Here is an 18,315-nt window from a genome sequence, read left to right as displayed (position 1 = left end):
ACCATCCAATATTGGAAATCAAATGTATGCAACAGGGCTACCTCAAATGCAACAAAACCAGGCTCTTGCAGAGCCATGGAAGCAGCTACAACGAGTTGGCATACCCATATGCAGCGGTGACAAACGTACGTATGAGTCATTCCGAGAAGCTTTCATGGCATGTGTAGATAGTGCACCCGCCACCCCTCAGTACAAGCTGTTGCGATTGAGGCAGTATTTGGCAGGAGACGCACTGACAGCCATCGAGCGATTTGGCTACTCACCATCAGCCTATGACGCAGCTAAGAAGTTGCTAGAGCGCAAGTATGGCGGTGAGCGTCGCCGTGTGGCTCTACATATTGTACAGATCGATAGTATGTCCGTAGTGAGAGCCAACCGACCGAAAGAGATGGAGCACTTTGCCGAGCTGCTTGCCGTGGCCGTAGTCAACATGAAAGATTCAGGTCGAGCCATGGAATTGGGCCATGGCACATTCTACCTCAGTCTGTTGAGGAAGCTAGACGAACGTAACCTCGCCCAATACCACAGGTGGCGACATGATAAATCTCAGCCAGAGACAGTTGAAGTATTTCTCGAGTGGGTGAACCTGGAGGCAGAGTTCTTGGTAGTAGCGTCAGAAACCGTGAGCGGATTCAGTGGCAACGCGGCAGCTCAGCCACAGCCAGCTCAATCAGCCAGTGTGCATAGACGACAGTTCACCAGCCGGACACCACCAATGTTCAAGAATATGGCGCGTACATTCGCGAATGCTGGTATACCAGGCAACCAAGATTGCCCGGCATGTAATGGACCGCATCCACTGTGGAAGTGTGCGGAGTTCAAGTTCTACAGTGTCGGAAAACGGTGGCAAGTAGCAAAGCAAGCCAATGTCTGTTTCAGATGCTTGTCATATGGTCACACTGGCAAGGAATGGTCAAAGACGTACACCTGCGGCATTGACGGTTGCAAGGACACCCATCATCGGACCTTGCACGACTCCAACAGACAAGGCTCTTGTAATGCTATTAGTATCAATCAGACATCTGCTCCAGCAGATAGCAGCAAGCCACGTAGTAACCACACCAGCAAGTCCTCACCGAGTAGCGACAAGGCCTCTAGCAAGGCAGACAACAAGGTGCATGGAACGGCATTGTCTGTCAGGGAAGGGGAGTGCAACAAACCAAGTACCACAACTACACCAGTGTCCTTGAGAACTGTTCCAGTGATACTACGCAACGCCAACAGACAAGTGGTTGTGAATGCTATTCTCGACGACGGGAGTACGATGTCATAATATAAATGCTGATGTAGCCGCTGAATTAGGGTTACAGGGTCATACTGAGAAGGGTACAATCAGCACGCTCAATGGACGGCAGGACACATTCTCCACTACTCCTGTCTCCGTGAACATCTCCGGCCTGGACGGACGTGAGACAGCTCGAATAGAAGCAAGAACAACACGACGAGTTGTGGGAGACCTCCCCGCAATTGACTGGCGTCAACATGGCTCAAAATGGAAACACTTGAAGGGCATCCAGTTTCCAGCCATTAACGACAATCGAGGCGTAGATCTCCTCATTGGCAATGATCATGCTAATCTGCACGAATCGCTGAGGGACATTCGTGGGCAACCAGCTGAGCCGATTGCCCGTCTAACACCACTGGGCTGGACTTGTGTTGGCCCAATGGCAACAACGTCACATGCACATACCGCCATCACTCTGTACGCGGGTGACAGGCACGAAATGGAAGCCGGCACTCTCCTCCTACAGTTCTGGGAGCTCGAAAAAACCGACTCGGATTTGGAAACCGCATTCAGTCCAGATGATCAGACCATCGTGGATGCAACTGTCAAATCAATGGTGAAGAACGACCAGAGACATCAAGTAAGTGTGCTGTGGCGTAAAGACGGCCCACAACTGCCCAACAACCAAGAGATGGCAATGCAGCGACTCCGTAGCACCGAACAGCGTTTAGCAAAGCAACCAGATGTAGCAGCATCATACGACAAAATCATTCAACAGTACTTGTGTCATGGGCGCGCGTTGGCGGGTTTGTGACTTGGCTTAGATCAGTCTAGTGGCTACCCAGGTAGACGACCAATATAGTCGCCATCCAAGTTAGCTAGCTCACACAGAACGACAGGTTTCTAATTCCACTTCAACAGTGTTTATTCAACCATTGCAATGCTAGATCGAAGATCAAGCGTGAAGAGTCAAAAGACCCAAAGCAGGAGAGAGTCGGAGGAGTAGTGAGCTCCCCGAGAGTCGAGGATCGAGAGAGTAGTGAGCTCCCCGAGAGTCGAAAATCGAGAGTGAATGTTAGCAAAACAGCTCCTTATATATGCTACATTATGTGATCAAAAGTATACAGCGGCAAGAATGCGTAAGGATTATTTCTACATTTCAAACAGTGGTGCAATATATGCAATCAGCCAAACTAGAATAGTGTACAAAGATCAATACGGGGAGCCCGCTCACCCAATGTGAATATCAGTGATCTCCAAATGCTGGCATGATCTTGATCCGCGATCCGGTGGCTGGGATGCATTGCAGCAGGCGGGAAGCGTAGCTGCGTCGCTCTTGTGGCTTTACCCAATATGGGCTCTTCCCCCAAACATAGCAGCAGCGGGCCTGGGGTCTAGAGTACGCGAAGTACTGTTGACCCTTTACGTCGTAGACGACGCGAGAAGAGGCGCCACTCTTGCTCAACTAACAAGGGTATCAGCTCCCTTGCAGGACTAAGCGTGGCCCCCTCAAGCTCAACAGTGTAGTGAGTACAATGCTGACGACTTATACTGAAGGTGTTGCCGACGTACGACAACACTTTCCGACTCTAGGCCACGAGTTGTAAGCCATGATTGCTCAACTAACGAAAGTGCCAAATCCTTCGCAGGGCTAATCATGATTCTTACAGAACTCAGGAATATTTCGGAGTCTAGCTTTTGCTGCTGAACTCGATGCGTGGTCGCTTTCACGACGAGTCTGATCCGGGTCATGACACTTGGAAAAAGGGTACGTTCGACTAGTCTTACCAGGCGAGCCCCCTCCACCATCCAAATGGCTGCTACCACACTTCCCAGTACTCAGACCGGACAAGAGTACTACCAAAGTGCGTATCGTGTTTGATGCATCTGCTCGCCTTAAAATGGAGTCTCGCTGAATGATACGATACGTCAGGGTCCTAAGCTGCAACAGGATCTAGCAAAAGTACTACTTCGCTTCCGCAAGAATCCGATCACAGTGGCCTGTGATATCAGTGAGATGTATCTCCAAATTCATCTTGCTGAAGAGGATCGTCCGTACCACCGATTTCTGTGGCGCAGCAGCCTCTTTCGACAACTTTCAGATCTGTGGAGTGACACTGGAATGGTTGCTCGCAAGTGGATCTCCAATTCAAAGGAAGTACTAGAGCAGATACCAGCAACAGACCGAGCACTGCAAGTCGACCTCAGCAAAAGTGATTTGCCCTCAGTGAAGACGCTAGGAGTGCAATACGATGCAACTAGTGACGCCTTCTCGTTCAAGCTCTCACCGCTACCAGAAACATTTCAGTACACAAAGCGGAATGTGCTGAAACGAGTGGCGACAATATTCGATCCCTTGGGTCTTCTGGCTCCTCTGACTATCCAAGCCAAGATGTTGCTGCAAGATATGTGGGCAGACGGTGTCCCTTGGGATGATCCATTGGACCCGCAGCTGTGCCAAGCTGTCCGGCAGTGGTTTGAGGAACTCTCACTGCTTGCATCAGTCGCCATTCCGCGGTGTCTCCAGCCACTGGATCAGCCGGTAGCTTCAAACGTCCAATGCCACATCTTCGCTGACGCTTCAGAAAAGGCGTACGGAGCAGTTGCCTACTACCGAGTGCAGGGCAGTACAGATGAAGTAACGTCGCAATTGATTGCAGCAAAGTCGAGAGTAGCCCCTCTGTCAACAACTAGCATCCCGTGCCTGGAGTTACAAGCAGCAGTGGTTGCGACACAGCTGGCTAGGCAGATCGCCGACGCATTGGCACTACCAAAGTCAGCCCTGGTGTTCTGGACGGATAGCATGAACGTCCTGTATTGGATCCGTGGTCAAAGCAAGAGGTATAAAACGTTCGTGGCCAACCGAGTCAGCGAAATACAAGGGTTCTCGGAACCAGCGCAATGGCATCATGGACCAACTGAGCAAAACCCAGCCGACAAGATATCACGAGGGTGTTCAGTGCAACAAGTAGATGACAGCATGTGCTGGTGGAATGGTCCAGCATATCTACTACAGGATGCTACAACTTGGCCACAGCGGGTGGAGACCAAGGTCAATGTCGAGACGATGCGCAAAGAAGAGAAGAAAGAACAATATCAGACCAACGCAATTACAAGCCTGTTTCAGACAGCGGCCGGCAATGACAAGATGACAGGCCTAGCAACCATCAACAGCAACAGCAGCAATGGCGGCTTGACCCCGAGCGCTTCGGATCATGGAGCCGACTACTCCGCACGAGGGTGTTAGTGAGACGCTTCGTGACCAATTGCCGTACAATCAAGTCCGTCAGAATGACAGGTCCGCTCTCATCAGCAGAGATCAGTGATGCAGAGACCGAGGTTTTGAAGATGGCCCAACATGATGCCTTTTCGGACGAGATCAAGGTGCTCGGCCAGAGAAAAGTGGTGTCGGCAAGAAGCGAATTAAGCCCCATGAACCCAATGATCGACGACAACGGTGTACTGCGCTGTCAAGGAAGACTTGGCATATGCAGAGTACCTGCCGGAGGATACAGTGCACCCAATCATCTTACCGCGTCATCATCCCGTCACCCAGCTCATCATTCGGCACTATCATGAGTTAGCTCAGCATGTGGGAGGCACTAACCACATCCTCGCTAATATCAGTGCGCGATTCTAGATCAATGCCGCCAGGGAAGCAATTCGTGAGATGGAACGGAGGTGTCCGGGATGCAAGCTGCTGAAGGCCAAGCCTGCACATCAGATAATGGCTCCACTTCCATGCACCAGGATCACACCATCCTTCCGAGCTTTCGCAAGAACCGGAGTAGATTTTGCCGGTCCATTTGAAACGATCCAAGGGCGTGGCAGAAAGAGGCAGAATCGCTATATATGTCGGTTTACCTGTCTCGCTACATGCGCAGTGCATTTGGAGCTTGCCTATGGACTCGACACAAGCTCATTCCTCAACGCCTTCTACAGATTCGTCGGACGCCGTGGTCTACCACAGCATATGTTATCAGACAACGGAACCAACTTTGTCGGCGCGCAGAGAGAGCTTCAGGAGTTACACGATGCTTTGGATAAAGACTGCATAGTACGGACGACCGCCGATCAGGGCATTCATTGGCAGTTCAATCCACCAGCCGCTCCACACTTTGGAGGATCGTTCGAGGTGATGGTCCGAGCTGCCAAACGTGCTATCTACGCCATACTTGGAAATGCTGAGACAACAGACGAAGAATTGACAAGTGCATTGGTTGGTGCAGAAAGCCTAATGAACTCGAGGCCCCTGACCTATCAGTCAAGCCATCCGCTCGATGAGACGCCATTCACACCCAATAATTTCCTGTTCGGCCAGATGGGAGGTGTGTTTGCTCCATCAACAGTCGACCACACGAGCTTCAATCCTCAACGACGGTGGCGACGAGTACAAGAACTGGTGCGCCACTTCTGGGAGAGATGGATCAAGGAGTGGCTGCCAAGCCTGAGCGCCAAACAGAAGTGGAAGAAGCCTCAAAGTGAAGTTCAAGTTGGTGATGTCATGCTACTTCTGTCACCCGATACACCACGAGGGCACTGGCCATTAGCACGAGTGCTGGAAACGTATCCAGGCCGAGACGGTCACGTACGAGTAGCGAAGGTGAAGGTTGGTGCGAAGACCTTTGTGCGACCTATTGCAAGGTTGTGCCCATTGGAAGCCACACCAGAGTGAGTAACACTGTGAACCGTAGTGTGCGACACATGCAAGTGAAGTCATCGCAGTGACACATAATTACCATTCAGTGTATCACGAGTTAGATTCTTAGTTATCTGTGTGATACTACTAGTTCTATTATGATGCAATTTGTATTGCATAGATCTCCTTTATGGCACACTTTCGATATGAGATATCGAGGAAGGGGAGAATTGATAAAAAGAGCCTCTATTTAGCACTTACTTTTTCTGCTTCTTTTGGTGCGTGACGGGCATTGTTCTACTATGCACCAATTGCGCGTGTATTATATCCGTGTTGCAAGCTTTGTACGCTGCTCATGTATAGTAGTTACATTTATGGATAGCAATAGTTGCTGCTCCTGCCCCCTCCATAGCGTAGTGTAGAAAGTTACTAACCCCGCTGTCATACTAGGAGTTTTCGGGCAGTTCTTTTTTACCTCAGCCGTGAGAGGTTTTGCATTTTCTCTGCTTTCGCGATGAGTTATCAAAGTTAGTTGACAATAAGAAATGATCAACGTTGTCGTGTGAGTTTTTGTCGTGAGCAAACTGGGCTCCGGGTTCGTCATCATCAAGGTAGTTGGTGGACTCGATCGCATAATTGTGCCCACAATTTCTTCATGAAAATAATGTAATTATTCTGTAGATTAACTTATTCCTTGCTCATAATGTACTGATTCAATCAATTCACTCCTTACTTGAAGACACAGCACTCCCGTTGTTCTCTCCTGTGCATTTCTTAGCTTGGTTCCGAAGTGACTGCGGAAACTCCGCCTCTTCACAGCACGCAGCGTTCTTGTTGAAGTGACATGAGATCAGTGCTGACAGTGTTTCTGTTCTGAGCCGAGACCTGAAATCCGTCCGCATTCGATGCCGGAATCGCCAGGAGCTGCAAAGCGAGATCAGAAAGGTTCTTGTAGTTCAGCTCTCCCATCGGGGATTTCAGTGCACGGGCTCCCAACCAGAAACTAACTGCTTCGTCTGCATTCAAAGATTTCACATCCTCATCAATGGAACTGGTTGCGGGTTTTAGAGCTCTGGTCAAAGTACCCCCTTGTTCTCCCCCAGCATGCCAGCCAGTGAGCCAAGCAGGCTGCCAGTAGCAGTTACAGGTGTGAAGTTGTCTTCTCTTCGCCGAACTCCTGAGAGGTTGAGCAGAAAGTCTCCCGCGGCGGATCGCTCGCCTCCTGACGGCCTGCGACAGCAAATTGACAACACCTAATATGACGGGAGCCAGGCGGTACAGGACGGCACTGCGTCAATGCGCAGCACGTTACACGACACATTGCGGGAGCAGAAGGATATGAGTATGACAGTAAACAGCATCTTTCAAGAAATCTCCCTGAAGCTAGAAAGTGTAACGGCGGAAAATCGCTTTTTGAGAGAGAAGCTGACGAAGTTTGAAGTGAGAGTGGAGGAGATGGAGAGGACTTTCCGTACTCAAGATGATGACCCTGCATGCCGTACCAGGAGTGCGGTGCAGAGTAATGCACCACGTGGAAATGCGTGGCAGACAGCTGGGAGCCACTGTGCAATGCAGCTTGCCGAGGTCATAGCAGAGGAGGTAGAGAGGGTGAAGAGGTCGGAGAACCTTATTCTCAGGGGCATCCCCGAAGCGGACAACGAGGACAGCGTAGCACTGTCATCCAGATGTGAGCAGCTCCTCCAGATTAGTGCTGACCAAATACTCTCTGCAGAGCACATTGGTTCCGCCAGCAAAGCCGTACAGGACAAGGCCAGGCCAGTGAGGCTACGCATGAAAAGCCACGAGGCCAAGCTGTCAGTGTACCGTAAACGTCTGGATTTGAAACTGAATGATCAAGATGTGTACGTGGACAACGACCTGACCAAGCAACAGCAGATTGCTAGACGACAGGCCCTGCCTAGGTATAAGGAACTCCGCCAAAAGGAGATTCGTTGCTCGCCACCGTATGGTGACATGTTGAACCCAGATGGCACCCCATACAGTGCAACTGAAATCGATGAGCTAGCAACAGAATAGGTTTCATCAGGGTGTCCAAGTAATCACCAGCAACACTCCCTCTCAGCTACTCTACTACTCATCTCCGAGCAACAGATGTAGTCGCTGCTGACCCAGTACCTAACATTGTATAAAATCCTGGTAACTATCCATCCAGTCACCAGTCAAACATCCAGCCTGATTGTCCGTCTTCAGCCATCAAGAGCTTAACCATCGCCCACATCAACATCGGTAGCCTAAGAAATAGATCTCACGAAATCCATTGTATAATGTACAAGTACAGAATCGATGTGCTAGCAATCAGTGAAACATGCTTGGACTCTACTGTGATGAATTGCGATCTTGCTATACCAGCCTACACTCTCTATCGCCGGGACCGAGCTGATCGCAGGAAGGGTGGTGGCGTTGCTATGTATGTGCAGGAACAACTGAAATCCAGGCAACTTCAAGTAAACGACAGGCTAGAGACCATATTCGTTGGGTTGCACACCCATAGCCGAACGAATCCATTTCTATCCATCGGCTGCGTATACCGCGCTCCCGACAGCCATGTGGATTTCTGGGAGGAGCTCGATAATAGCGTGCAGATGGCCTCCGCAACATGTCCGGACATCCTCCTCCTCGGTGATTACAATGTCCACATGCTCTCTGTCCCACCTCACCCGAACGCCCGCTATGTACAAGGCCTCTGCGCTGACCGCAGCTTACAAAACGTCATACTACAGCCCACCAGAGTTCCTAGTCAATCATGCCTAGACCTTGCACTCATACCGACAACAATGACAACGACTGCTCCGTCTCCCTCTCTCGTGCCTCTTCATAGTACATTTGTTCACAGCGTCGATGGCCTGTCCGACCACCATCTTATTGGTCTCTCTGTCCGTGTTAGTAGAGCTAACTTTGAACAGCCACACGAGCAATTCTCTCCAAGACGCCAACCTAGCCTGGCGCACCTTGACCGTAGTGTAACGTCTGCAGCTCTCACACACACCCTTGACCCCTCAGATGTATCCGGCGGTTATAATCTAAATGCAGCGGCAAGACACTGGCAACAAAGTGTCATGACAGTACTAGATGATCTTGCTCCATTCGTCACCCAGAAGCGCGCAGCTTACTCCAAACCCCGCCCCCAGCCCTGGGTCACCCCAGAGCTGAAACAGATGTTTCATCGACGCAGCTCAGCCCATCGCGCCTTAAAAAAGCACCCCATGGATGACCGCCTCCGACAGCAGTATCGTGCAATACGTCGTCAAGGAACTTTACTAAACCGCAAACTGAAAAGTGTGTACTACAAAGATAAGTTCAGTGACGCTACAGGAAATCCTAGACTCCAATGGGCAGTGCTGAATCAACTAACTAGAAGGAGAAAATCCCACCCCACACCGAAAGCCTCCCTCTCATCTTTGTCAGATACCCTAGGCAATATCGTCCACGATGAACACCGCGCTGCTCCTACGACCCCAGACACTCCAGCGGACGACTGTTTAGACCATTGCATTCTCGAGTTCCAACCAGTTACAACAGCAGTAGTAACGAAGATTCTCGAACGATTGAATACCACGAAAGCATCTGGATCAGACGGCATACCAGCTTACATTTTGAAACACCATGCCGCCGAGCTGGCCAATTCCTTAACTTCCATCTTCAACCAGTCATTGTCTAGCGGAAAGGTACTGTCAGCCTACAAACTAGTGTCTGTGTGTCCAGTGTTTAAGAAAGGCGACCCCTACGACAGTTCCAACTATCGCCCAGTCTCGCTACTGCCCATCTTTACTTATAAAGAAGAGGCACCTGTGACGTGTGTCTGTGTGTGTGTGTGTCACGCTCCTTATAAAGAAGAGGCACCTGTGACGTGTGTGTTTGTGTCACGCTGAAGCGCTGCGGAGCAGCGCTGCCCTGAGCACGCGAAGCGTGCGAACAGTGTAGCACAGTGTAGCTAGCGCCCGCAGAAGCACTGAGCACGCAAAGAGTGCGAACGAAGCGTGCGAATCGTGTAGCTAGCGGAAGCAGCCACAGAAGCACTGAGCACGCGAAGCGTGCGAATCGTGTAGCCACCACCACGTGCTGAGCACGCGAAGCGTGCGAACAGTGTAGATGCTAGGCCTATATGTGTAGCAGACACGATCAGTACGATCGTACGAGTAGCAGTAGCAGCCGCGCGCAGAAGCACTGAGCACGCGAAGTGTGCGAATCATGTAGCCACCTAGCCTACTAGCACCACGTGAACCGTTCTCTGCAAATAGAAACATCTGCAACAAAAGGATACAAAAGATCTGCACTGACTGCACTCTGCATCTGATCTGCAGTGAAGAGCGCATCGCACTTTTGTTCGTAATTTTATGAATTTTTTGAGCCGCTTCATCCGCCACCAGGTGATGGACAACCCTGACCAGCCTCCCGAAGGCGTAACAGACGTCCCTCCTTCTCCTTCCAACGATGAAGAACCTCCCTCACCAGGACTTCAGCGGTCTGGCCACCACCACGTGCTGAGCACGTGTGCTGTTCATGTACTTGCTTCACCCGGCCGCATGCCACATTCGGCCAGGCAACGCTGGCCGGTGGTGCTGCTAGTTATCTCTAAAGTCTTGGAATCGCTAGTGCTCCAGCAGCTTCACGACCATCTGGACATCACACCCGGAGCAATTCCGAATGAACAGTTTGCATACAGGCGGAACCACAGTACTGAGGACCTTTTAACACCCACGATCAATAACTGGCAGAGAAGCATGGATACCGGAGACTATACGGTCGTACTGCTGCTTGATATGAGCAAAGCCTTTGACCGCGTCCACCACCAAACGCTAATAGATGACCTTCACAGTCGGAAGATCCGTGGAAATGCTCTTGAGTGGTTCAAGTCGTATCTGTCTCACCGACAGCAACGCATAGAAGTGAACGGAACCACAAGTGACTGTAGAGTGACCTGCACTACGGGGGTTCCCCAGGGTTCCGTCCTAGGCCCTACCTTCTTCAGCATCTACACTCAACGTCTCCCCACTCTGCCATTGCGTTCCCAATGCCTTCTTTATGCAGACGACACCACCCTGTATGCCTCTGGAAAGTGTCCACGAATTCTCATGTCTTACTTAGAAGAAGATTTTTTAGTAGTAAAGCAGCACCTCACAGATCGCGGCCTGCTCCTCAACTCCAGCAAGAGCCAAGTACTACTGATCCACAGCAGACGCTCACATCCTCCACCTAACCTTAGCATTGTCTGTGGTTCGACTGTTATTGCCCCGTCTGACGAAGTGAAGTATCTGGGACTGACTCTCGATTCAACTTTAAGTTTCAGTGCCCACGTTAACTCCCTCAGGGAAGACATCGGAAAGAAACTAGGTGCTTTTCAATGGTCCTTACTTTGCCGGGCTTCTCGACATCAGGGTGGCTTGTGAAGTAGGACACGAGCACATCCCACATCTCCAGAGTTCTCTTCACAGACCGGCGGCCCATTGACAACCAGCGGGTCTCACTATGAGACAGGATGCGCTTAAAGGGGCACTCCGGGAATTTTTTCGGTGGTGTGTTCTCTTCATGGGGCCCTTATATGGCCCCAAGGAATGGGGAATCGCGAAAACTAGACCCAAAAAGTCGATATATGAAGCCAGGGAGGGCCAAGTTTCTCTCCTCTTTTGATGGTTTTGATGACGTCACGTGTGCTTAGTATTCAAATTCTCTGCATTTGAAGATGTTAGTTTTTTTGAATTTTCTGGTGATGAAGAACGATGTTTGGTCAACATTCCCAAGCTTCACAACTGCGACCATACTCTAAGGAACCTGAAGGACCTCCTGAGGTGCCCCTGGTAGAAGCGCAGCCTGATGAGGGCCAGGAAATTGGAGCGGATGACTTCACTGGTCGACCAGGAAATAACGATTGGTGTTCCTGCTAGAAATGTAGGATGATGCAGAGGGCAGTCGATTACCTTTGCTGTCGAGAGAGCGCTGCAGCTGTTAGCATTGACAGCCCTTTGACATGCGTTACACACACCCCGGCTTCGCGTCAGCTTGTCTAAACAAAACTGTTCTGACCATATGCCTCACGGCGTATAGAGAATTTCGGGATCCTCGTACTCGGACCAGTGAAGTCCTCCGCTCCAATCTCCTGGCCCTCATCAGGCTGCGCTTCTACCAGGGGCACCTCAGGAGGTCCTTCAGGTTCCTTAGAGTATGGCCGCAGTTGTGAAGCTTGGGAATGTTGACCAAACATCGTTCTTCATCACCAGAAAATTCAAACAACTAAGATCTTCAAATGCAGAGAATTTGAATACTAAGCACACGTGACGTCATCAAAACCATCAAAAGAGGAGACAAACTTGGCCCTCCCTGGCTTCATATATCAACTTTTTGGGTCTAGTTTTCGCGATTCCCCATTCCTTGGGGGCCATATAAGGTCCCCATGAAGAGAACACACCACTGAAAAAATTCCCGGAGTGTCCCTTTAAACTCCACACTGCAAAAGTCGGCATATTCTTTCAAGGAAACAATTTGTTTCACACTGTATTGGAAGTAGAGGTGAAACAGTTCCATGTTTTTCATGTCCGGGTACCCTAATGCCAGCATAGTTTCCTACGGTTCGGGTATCGGTTCCATGCACTCTTTTCTCCAGACCAACTAAATGCGTTCGTGAAAATTAATTTTAGAAAACAATTTTACGAGCAAGAACGAGACATCGGAGAGTCAATGTGCGAAGAAGATAATAACCAGGAGAAACCCTTTGGAAGGGCGGTGATCGTTAGGTTAGACATTTTTAAATCTTGAGTAGACTTGACGTGCACATGTATTTGTAGGAGAACGAGATTTTTAGAGTTTCGGTTCAAAATTTGACGGAACGGGTACCCGATTATTTTCAGCTGGCGGTTCCAAAACCGGTTCCTTACCCGAATCGTTTCACCCCTAATTGGAAGTGATAGTAAATGTCTACCAGCAGCTCATCCACCTTGAATGGTTTTCCCAGCAGCCTTCACACACAAGTTAAGAACATGACAGCTGCAATGCATGTCGATGACCTTCGCCTGCTCTCCACGCAGCTTGGCGATTTACTCCATTTCTGGGGCCTTTTAATTACATTGCATGTATCCAAGGCAAACAATATCATGCGGTCAAAGCTCAAGCCATGGATTACCAAGCAGGTCTTCAAGGCTGTGAAGATGCCAACATCAGTGAAGTCTGTCACACCGACTGTTTCAAGATGACGGGTCACGACTTTTCCTTCCTCGCGGTCAAACAAACGGAGCAAAACTGTCAAAAGCTTCTCTGCAGCGTCACGTTCATTCGACTCATCACAGAGAAGGCTGAGAAAGATGTCTTTGGTAGTCTTCAAAGCAGCTTCACGGTAGTGAGGCTCCAAGGCATGCGTTATTATAGCAGCATAGCAGCCGTCTTGGTTCGCTTGCACTGGTATTGTGCGGCTGTTTTCGAGTCCCCCGTGAACACTCCAGTCAGCAAATCTGAGAGATGATCAGCAGCTAAGAAAGGTAGGTTGTGTTGACATTATGAAATTTGCTACGGTTGTTTCCGCTGTCATCACTTTAGTCGCCAGACTGTCACTCACAGAAGAAGTGAACAATTGAAGAGATAAATTGCCAGCAACGACCTTGGAATTCTCTCGTGCAACTGCGATTTGACATGCCTGTTGACATCATTGAAACCTCCATATCCAACGCTGAAATCACTGTTGCAGTGCTTGCAGAAAGTGAAGTGAATTCCCTTCTTGCTCTTCGTTATTCCTGGCGGTAGCGACCACGACTCTTTGAAGCAAGCAGCCGCTTTTTTCGGCTTTTTGTTCAATCCAGGAGGACCAGCTTCTCGCCTAGGTTCCTCGTCAGAATCCATGCTTACGACTACACACTGTCACACTAGAGACTGTCTGCAGTGGACCGCAGACCACAACTGTGCTAGTAGGAGACTTCAACGTAAACTTCAAGGATGCCCATCCTGTGACTACTTTGCATCATGTACTCAACCAGTTTAATCGGAACCATGTCACATCTCCCACCCGAGTGACGAGCAGTACTGCCACACTACTGGATCTATTTTTGTCTACCACCCCGATCCAGGGTGTTTGCGAGACTGTACATCTGGACATCAGTGACCACTCCGCAGTACTTGCCAGGCTGCCTATTTCAGCCAGTCACCACTTGGCGGGACAGCGTCTGTGCAAGACTCGTTGTTTGCACAAAGTGGATTGGAATGTTTTTAAATGTGATCTGGAGAAGACACTAACTACCTGTGCCTCTGTTTGTGTGGACGTGCTTGCGCCATCACTCACTGAGGGAATCCAGACCACTCTGGACACCCATGCTCCACTTCGCGAACGGCGCCGCAAATCTTGGCGTCCTTGCCCATGGATCAAAGATGAGCTAGTGGCAAGTGTTTGGGAACGGAACCGGGCACATCGTCTCTGGCTCCGAGACAAAACCGATCAGAACCTTCAAGAAGCCCATCGATCAGCTCGCTTCAAAGCACGGAAGTTGGACAGGAGTCTGCGCAACTTGTATATCACTGAGAGATGTGACACATCGGATCAACGGCAACTCTGGGCTGTCATGAACGATATCACAGGCCGACGGAAGACAAGGAAAGAACCTGAAGCACCGCTTGAGGCACTCAGTAAACTGTTCGGAGACATTGTGCATGACCCCATGCGGCCACCTTTGCTTCATATACCACGTGGTCCAGCCTCTGCGTGTAGCCTCTCAACATTTCAACCGGTAAGCGTGTCTGATGTTGCAAAATGCTTGCAAACTTGGAGTCCTCACAAAGCATCTGGGAGTGACAACATTCCTGGAATTGTACTGCAGCAGTGTTCAGACATCTTGGCACCTCCGTTTACCACTATAGTCAATGCATCCTTGACATCCGGTACTGTGCCAGCATGTTTTAAAACATCGCACATTAGTCCACTGTTCAAGAGTGGCGATGCAACATCCCCTACTAACTATAGACCAGTGTCATTGCTCCCTATTCTGTCCCGGATCTTGGAGTTCTTCGTAAAGAAGCAGCTCACAGCATACCTCACGCAACATAGCATTTTACCTAGCAGTCAGTTTGCCTACAGGAAAATGTACTCTACGGAAGATGAATTAGTTCTAGCCACCAACTGTTGGCTGTTGGCCAAACAAGAGCGTAAATACGCGGGTATTGTGATGGTTGACATGTCAAAAGCGTTCGATGGTGTTCAACATCAATGTCTGATTGATAAATTGTTCGCCTTGGGAGTCAATGGCACAGTATTGTCATGGCTGGCTAGCTATCTGTCTGGTCGTTCTCAGCGCGCCAAGGTGTGTGATGTTCTCTCTGGTGCGGTCCCATGCTCAAGAGGTGTTCCCCAAGGCAGTGTTCTGGGGCCGCTTCTCTTTGTCCTTTACACAAGTGACATTTCCGGCGTCATACCTTGCATTGTTGTTCATCAGGAGTTCGCGGACGACATCATCCTAGATTTTTCTGATTCAGATCTGGACACTGTTTGCCGGACTTTGACCATGATTGTGACACGTCTGTCTGACTGGCTGTCCGATATTGGGCTTCTGCTGAATACCGGCAAAACCCAAGTCATGGTAATTCGACCTCGGGGACTCACTGGCAACATACCAGTCGTGAAATGTAAGGATCAAGCCATAAATTGACGATCAGCTGTCCTGGCAGCCGCATATTTCAAATGTTGTGCGGAAGGTGTCAGTCGCCATCAGCCAGCTATGGCGCCATGGGCAATCTCTGCCCATAAGAGCCCGCAGACTTTAGTACATTGGCATTGTGCAAGCACGACTAACATAAGCATCCAATGCATTCTTCCCGTCGCTGACACAGCAGTTGCAGAGTCGTCTAATCAAATCCAGCAAATCCGGCATTTGTGCAATTTTCCGGCTCTCCAGGCGTGCATCCACAGCTCCCCTTCTCATAAGATTATCTATTCGATCCCTAACTCACATTTTTCACTACAAGATTCTGTTTTTTTGTTTTCCGTTGCCTACATGATCTTGCAAGTCCTCTTTTCTGCACCTACTTTCAGTTGACGGCTAATACAGGCCACGCATCCCGGGATGATCGCCGAATTACTCGAGGACAGGAACAGCGGCTGCTGCAAGTGCCTTTCCTTCCTGAACCTTCTGGTCGTTAGTCATTGACATTTGTAGGAAGCACTCTTTAGAATGCCCTTCCCAGTGATATTCGCCTCAGTCCACAATGCGGCTTGTGCCTTTAAGCTGGCTCTGGACAGAATTGATTGTAATTTGTAACCAATGTTAAACGCGCTCCTTCCTTGCTCGGCATGACTTCCTTCATGGGTACCACTTTGCTTGACATTCATCCCTCATCTTTATACTTTTAAAAGCAGTGTGCACGCAATAACCCCCCCCCCCCCCCCCCCATTCATCATACACATTACTGCATGTTATCCCTATGTGTTCTGCACTGCTTACATGTACACACACCCATTGAATTCTATACTTTGGAATTCTCATTTTATGATTCTTTTTAATATTTCCCTCTCTCATAATATGTTATTCGTTCTTAGTAGGAACCGGAGGTTTTTTCCTCTGTTGAGAAGGCAGAATTGCCTGTGCTCTAAACAAATTCGAATAACAGAAACGAACAAACACTGTCATAACTGAAATCCCTACCATTTCCTGTCCACACAGCGTGTCCACTTCGTTGATCTGGCCAAGACTGACATTGAACACGAAGCACAATGCTCGATCGAAAACGACGACCTGCGAGCTCTTCAATGTGCGGCGCTCTACAAGCTCTGAAAAGGGCACACTGCGGCACAAGTCACACCAAACGGGTGGTGGTCAGGGTAGTTTGCGCAGCATGGTGACCCATTCAGGACTGCACACACCCGTTTTTGGCGACAGGTTGGCACCGTCGTATGTGCACATGTACAGCGCACTACGGGGTGCAGGCTGCATGCACTCTGCAATCAGATTTTGGATTGATCGATCGTGGACACGTGGATAGGCGTCTTCTGCACCATTTTTCACTGCTTTCGAAGACACCGTACTTTTTTTCGCTTTTGCGGGATAATTCTATTGAAATCCGTACTGCGGACAAAACTTCGTTTTTCTGTAAAAAAAATATGGGAAAATACGGGCGGTTAGCAACACGGCTCGGTGGCCTCCGGGTGCCGGCTTTACAGCTTTGGTTTCCTGTATATCCTGGCCATGGCTCCACGTCGCTCAAGCTAGGGACTCTAAAGATGGGACCTTTTCTAAATTAAACTTTCATCCTGGGTGTTCCCCTACTTCGTGTTTCTTGTGGGTAGATCTGCTGAAGATGGCAAACACACAGACTCTTCAAACCATGGGAATGGGATGTGCCGAGCCGCATTGGTCTGCCTGAACGTGTGCTTCGACTCATCGACTTGTCACTATCTCCGTGACGTTTTTTTGTGAAATGGAACAGGCGCACGAATCCGTGTTTGTTATTTTGAATCGCAGGCCAGTTTGTAGGACAGTGGTAGAAACAAAATAACCGGGATACATGGTAGATGGTCTCTGCTCTTGACCTATTATAACTTTGTAAGCATGTTGCCGTGAACACGATCAGTGTGCAGACAGCACAGCGGCATCCTCTGATTCTATACTTCCACATACAGGCAAAGTGCTGTTGGCAGTGCGTAACCTTTTTAATGTTCTTCCTTTTCACCTTGCCCAGATGAACAGGAACGTTTGCGATCTTACCGGCCACAAGAGGATGCTGAAGTTCTGAGCATGCCATCACTTGCCATCGTGCTGATGAGCATAGCTAAAGACCTGAGCCTTGCGGCGCAGAGTAATGCCACTGTTGGAAATCGTGATGTGGTGCAAGAAGCTGCCTGCACCACTGGCGTTACGTCTGAGCTAATGCAGACTAGCGACATGTCCTCGCTGGATGCAGTGCTCAAGGGCGTTGGGCGGCAGTTCAACGCCAAATACCAGGATGTCATCAAGTGCTTGTATCAGCTCGGTTTGGCACACATGCGCGTCTCGCTGTCCAAGGCATCGCACAGCGGCCAGGCCAGCTCGGAAGAAGTGCACTTGCACTCTAAGAAGGCATGCGAGTACATGCGTCACATCGTGAGTGCAACGCGTGGCGACAGTGCGCTCTACTACTCGGCTCGGCTGACCATTGCACAGTGCGAGACCATACTGCAACGCTACGCTGACTCTCTGCAGTCCTACGAAGACATCCTGGCGGAACTGAGCAGCGATAACAGCTCTGATGCTATGTTCTACACGTGCGAAACACATCTCGGCCGAGGCGAGATCAAGCTACGCACACGTGATCCACAAAAGGCTTTGAGCATCTTCCAGAAGGCATTCGACGTTGGTAAAGAGCTGAGAGTCGAGAGAGACCGGGACAACATCATGATGAAGGCGCTGAACAAGATTGCCGCTTGTTACCGTGATCTAAACAAGATGGACTTGTCCGTAAGAAGCTACACGGAAGCACTTGAGTACGC

General features: G+C 49.8%; 1 protein-coding gene across 1 annotated transcript in view; it reads left to right on the top strand.

The window, feature by feature from the left end:
- LOC135814712 (uncharacterized) overlaps positions 1-18,315 on the top strand; it is a 46,585-nt gene that overhangs the window by 16,367 nt on the left and 11,903 nt on the right. Inside the window, exon 3 of the mRNA XM_065327879.1 lies at positions 17,529-18,315. This exon is cut by the window's right edge and continues 2,212 nt beyond it. Within this exon, the coding sequence (XP_065183951.1) occupies positions 17,529-18,315 (787 nt within the window). The remainder of the gene's footprint in view (positions 1-17,528) is intronic.

This window comes from Sycon ciliatum, chromosome 4, assembly GCF_964019385.1.
Source record: "Sycon ciliatum chromosome 4, ocSycCili1.1, whole genome shotgun sequence".
In the NCBI taxonomy this organism is placed as follows: domain Eukaryota; kingdom Metazoa; phylum Porifera; class Calcarea; order Leucosolenida; family Sycettidae; genus Sycon; species Sycon ciliatum.
The sequence above is the reverse complement of the archived record's forward strand: the minus strand, read 5'-3'. Positions and strand labels throughout refer to the sequence as shown.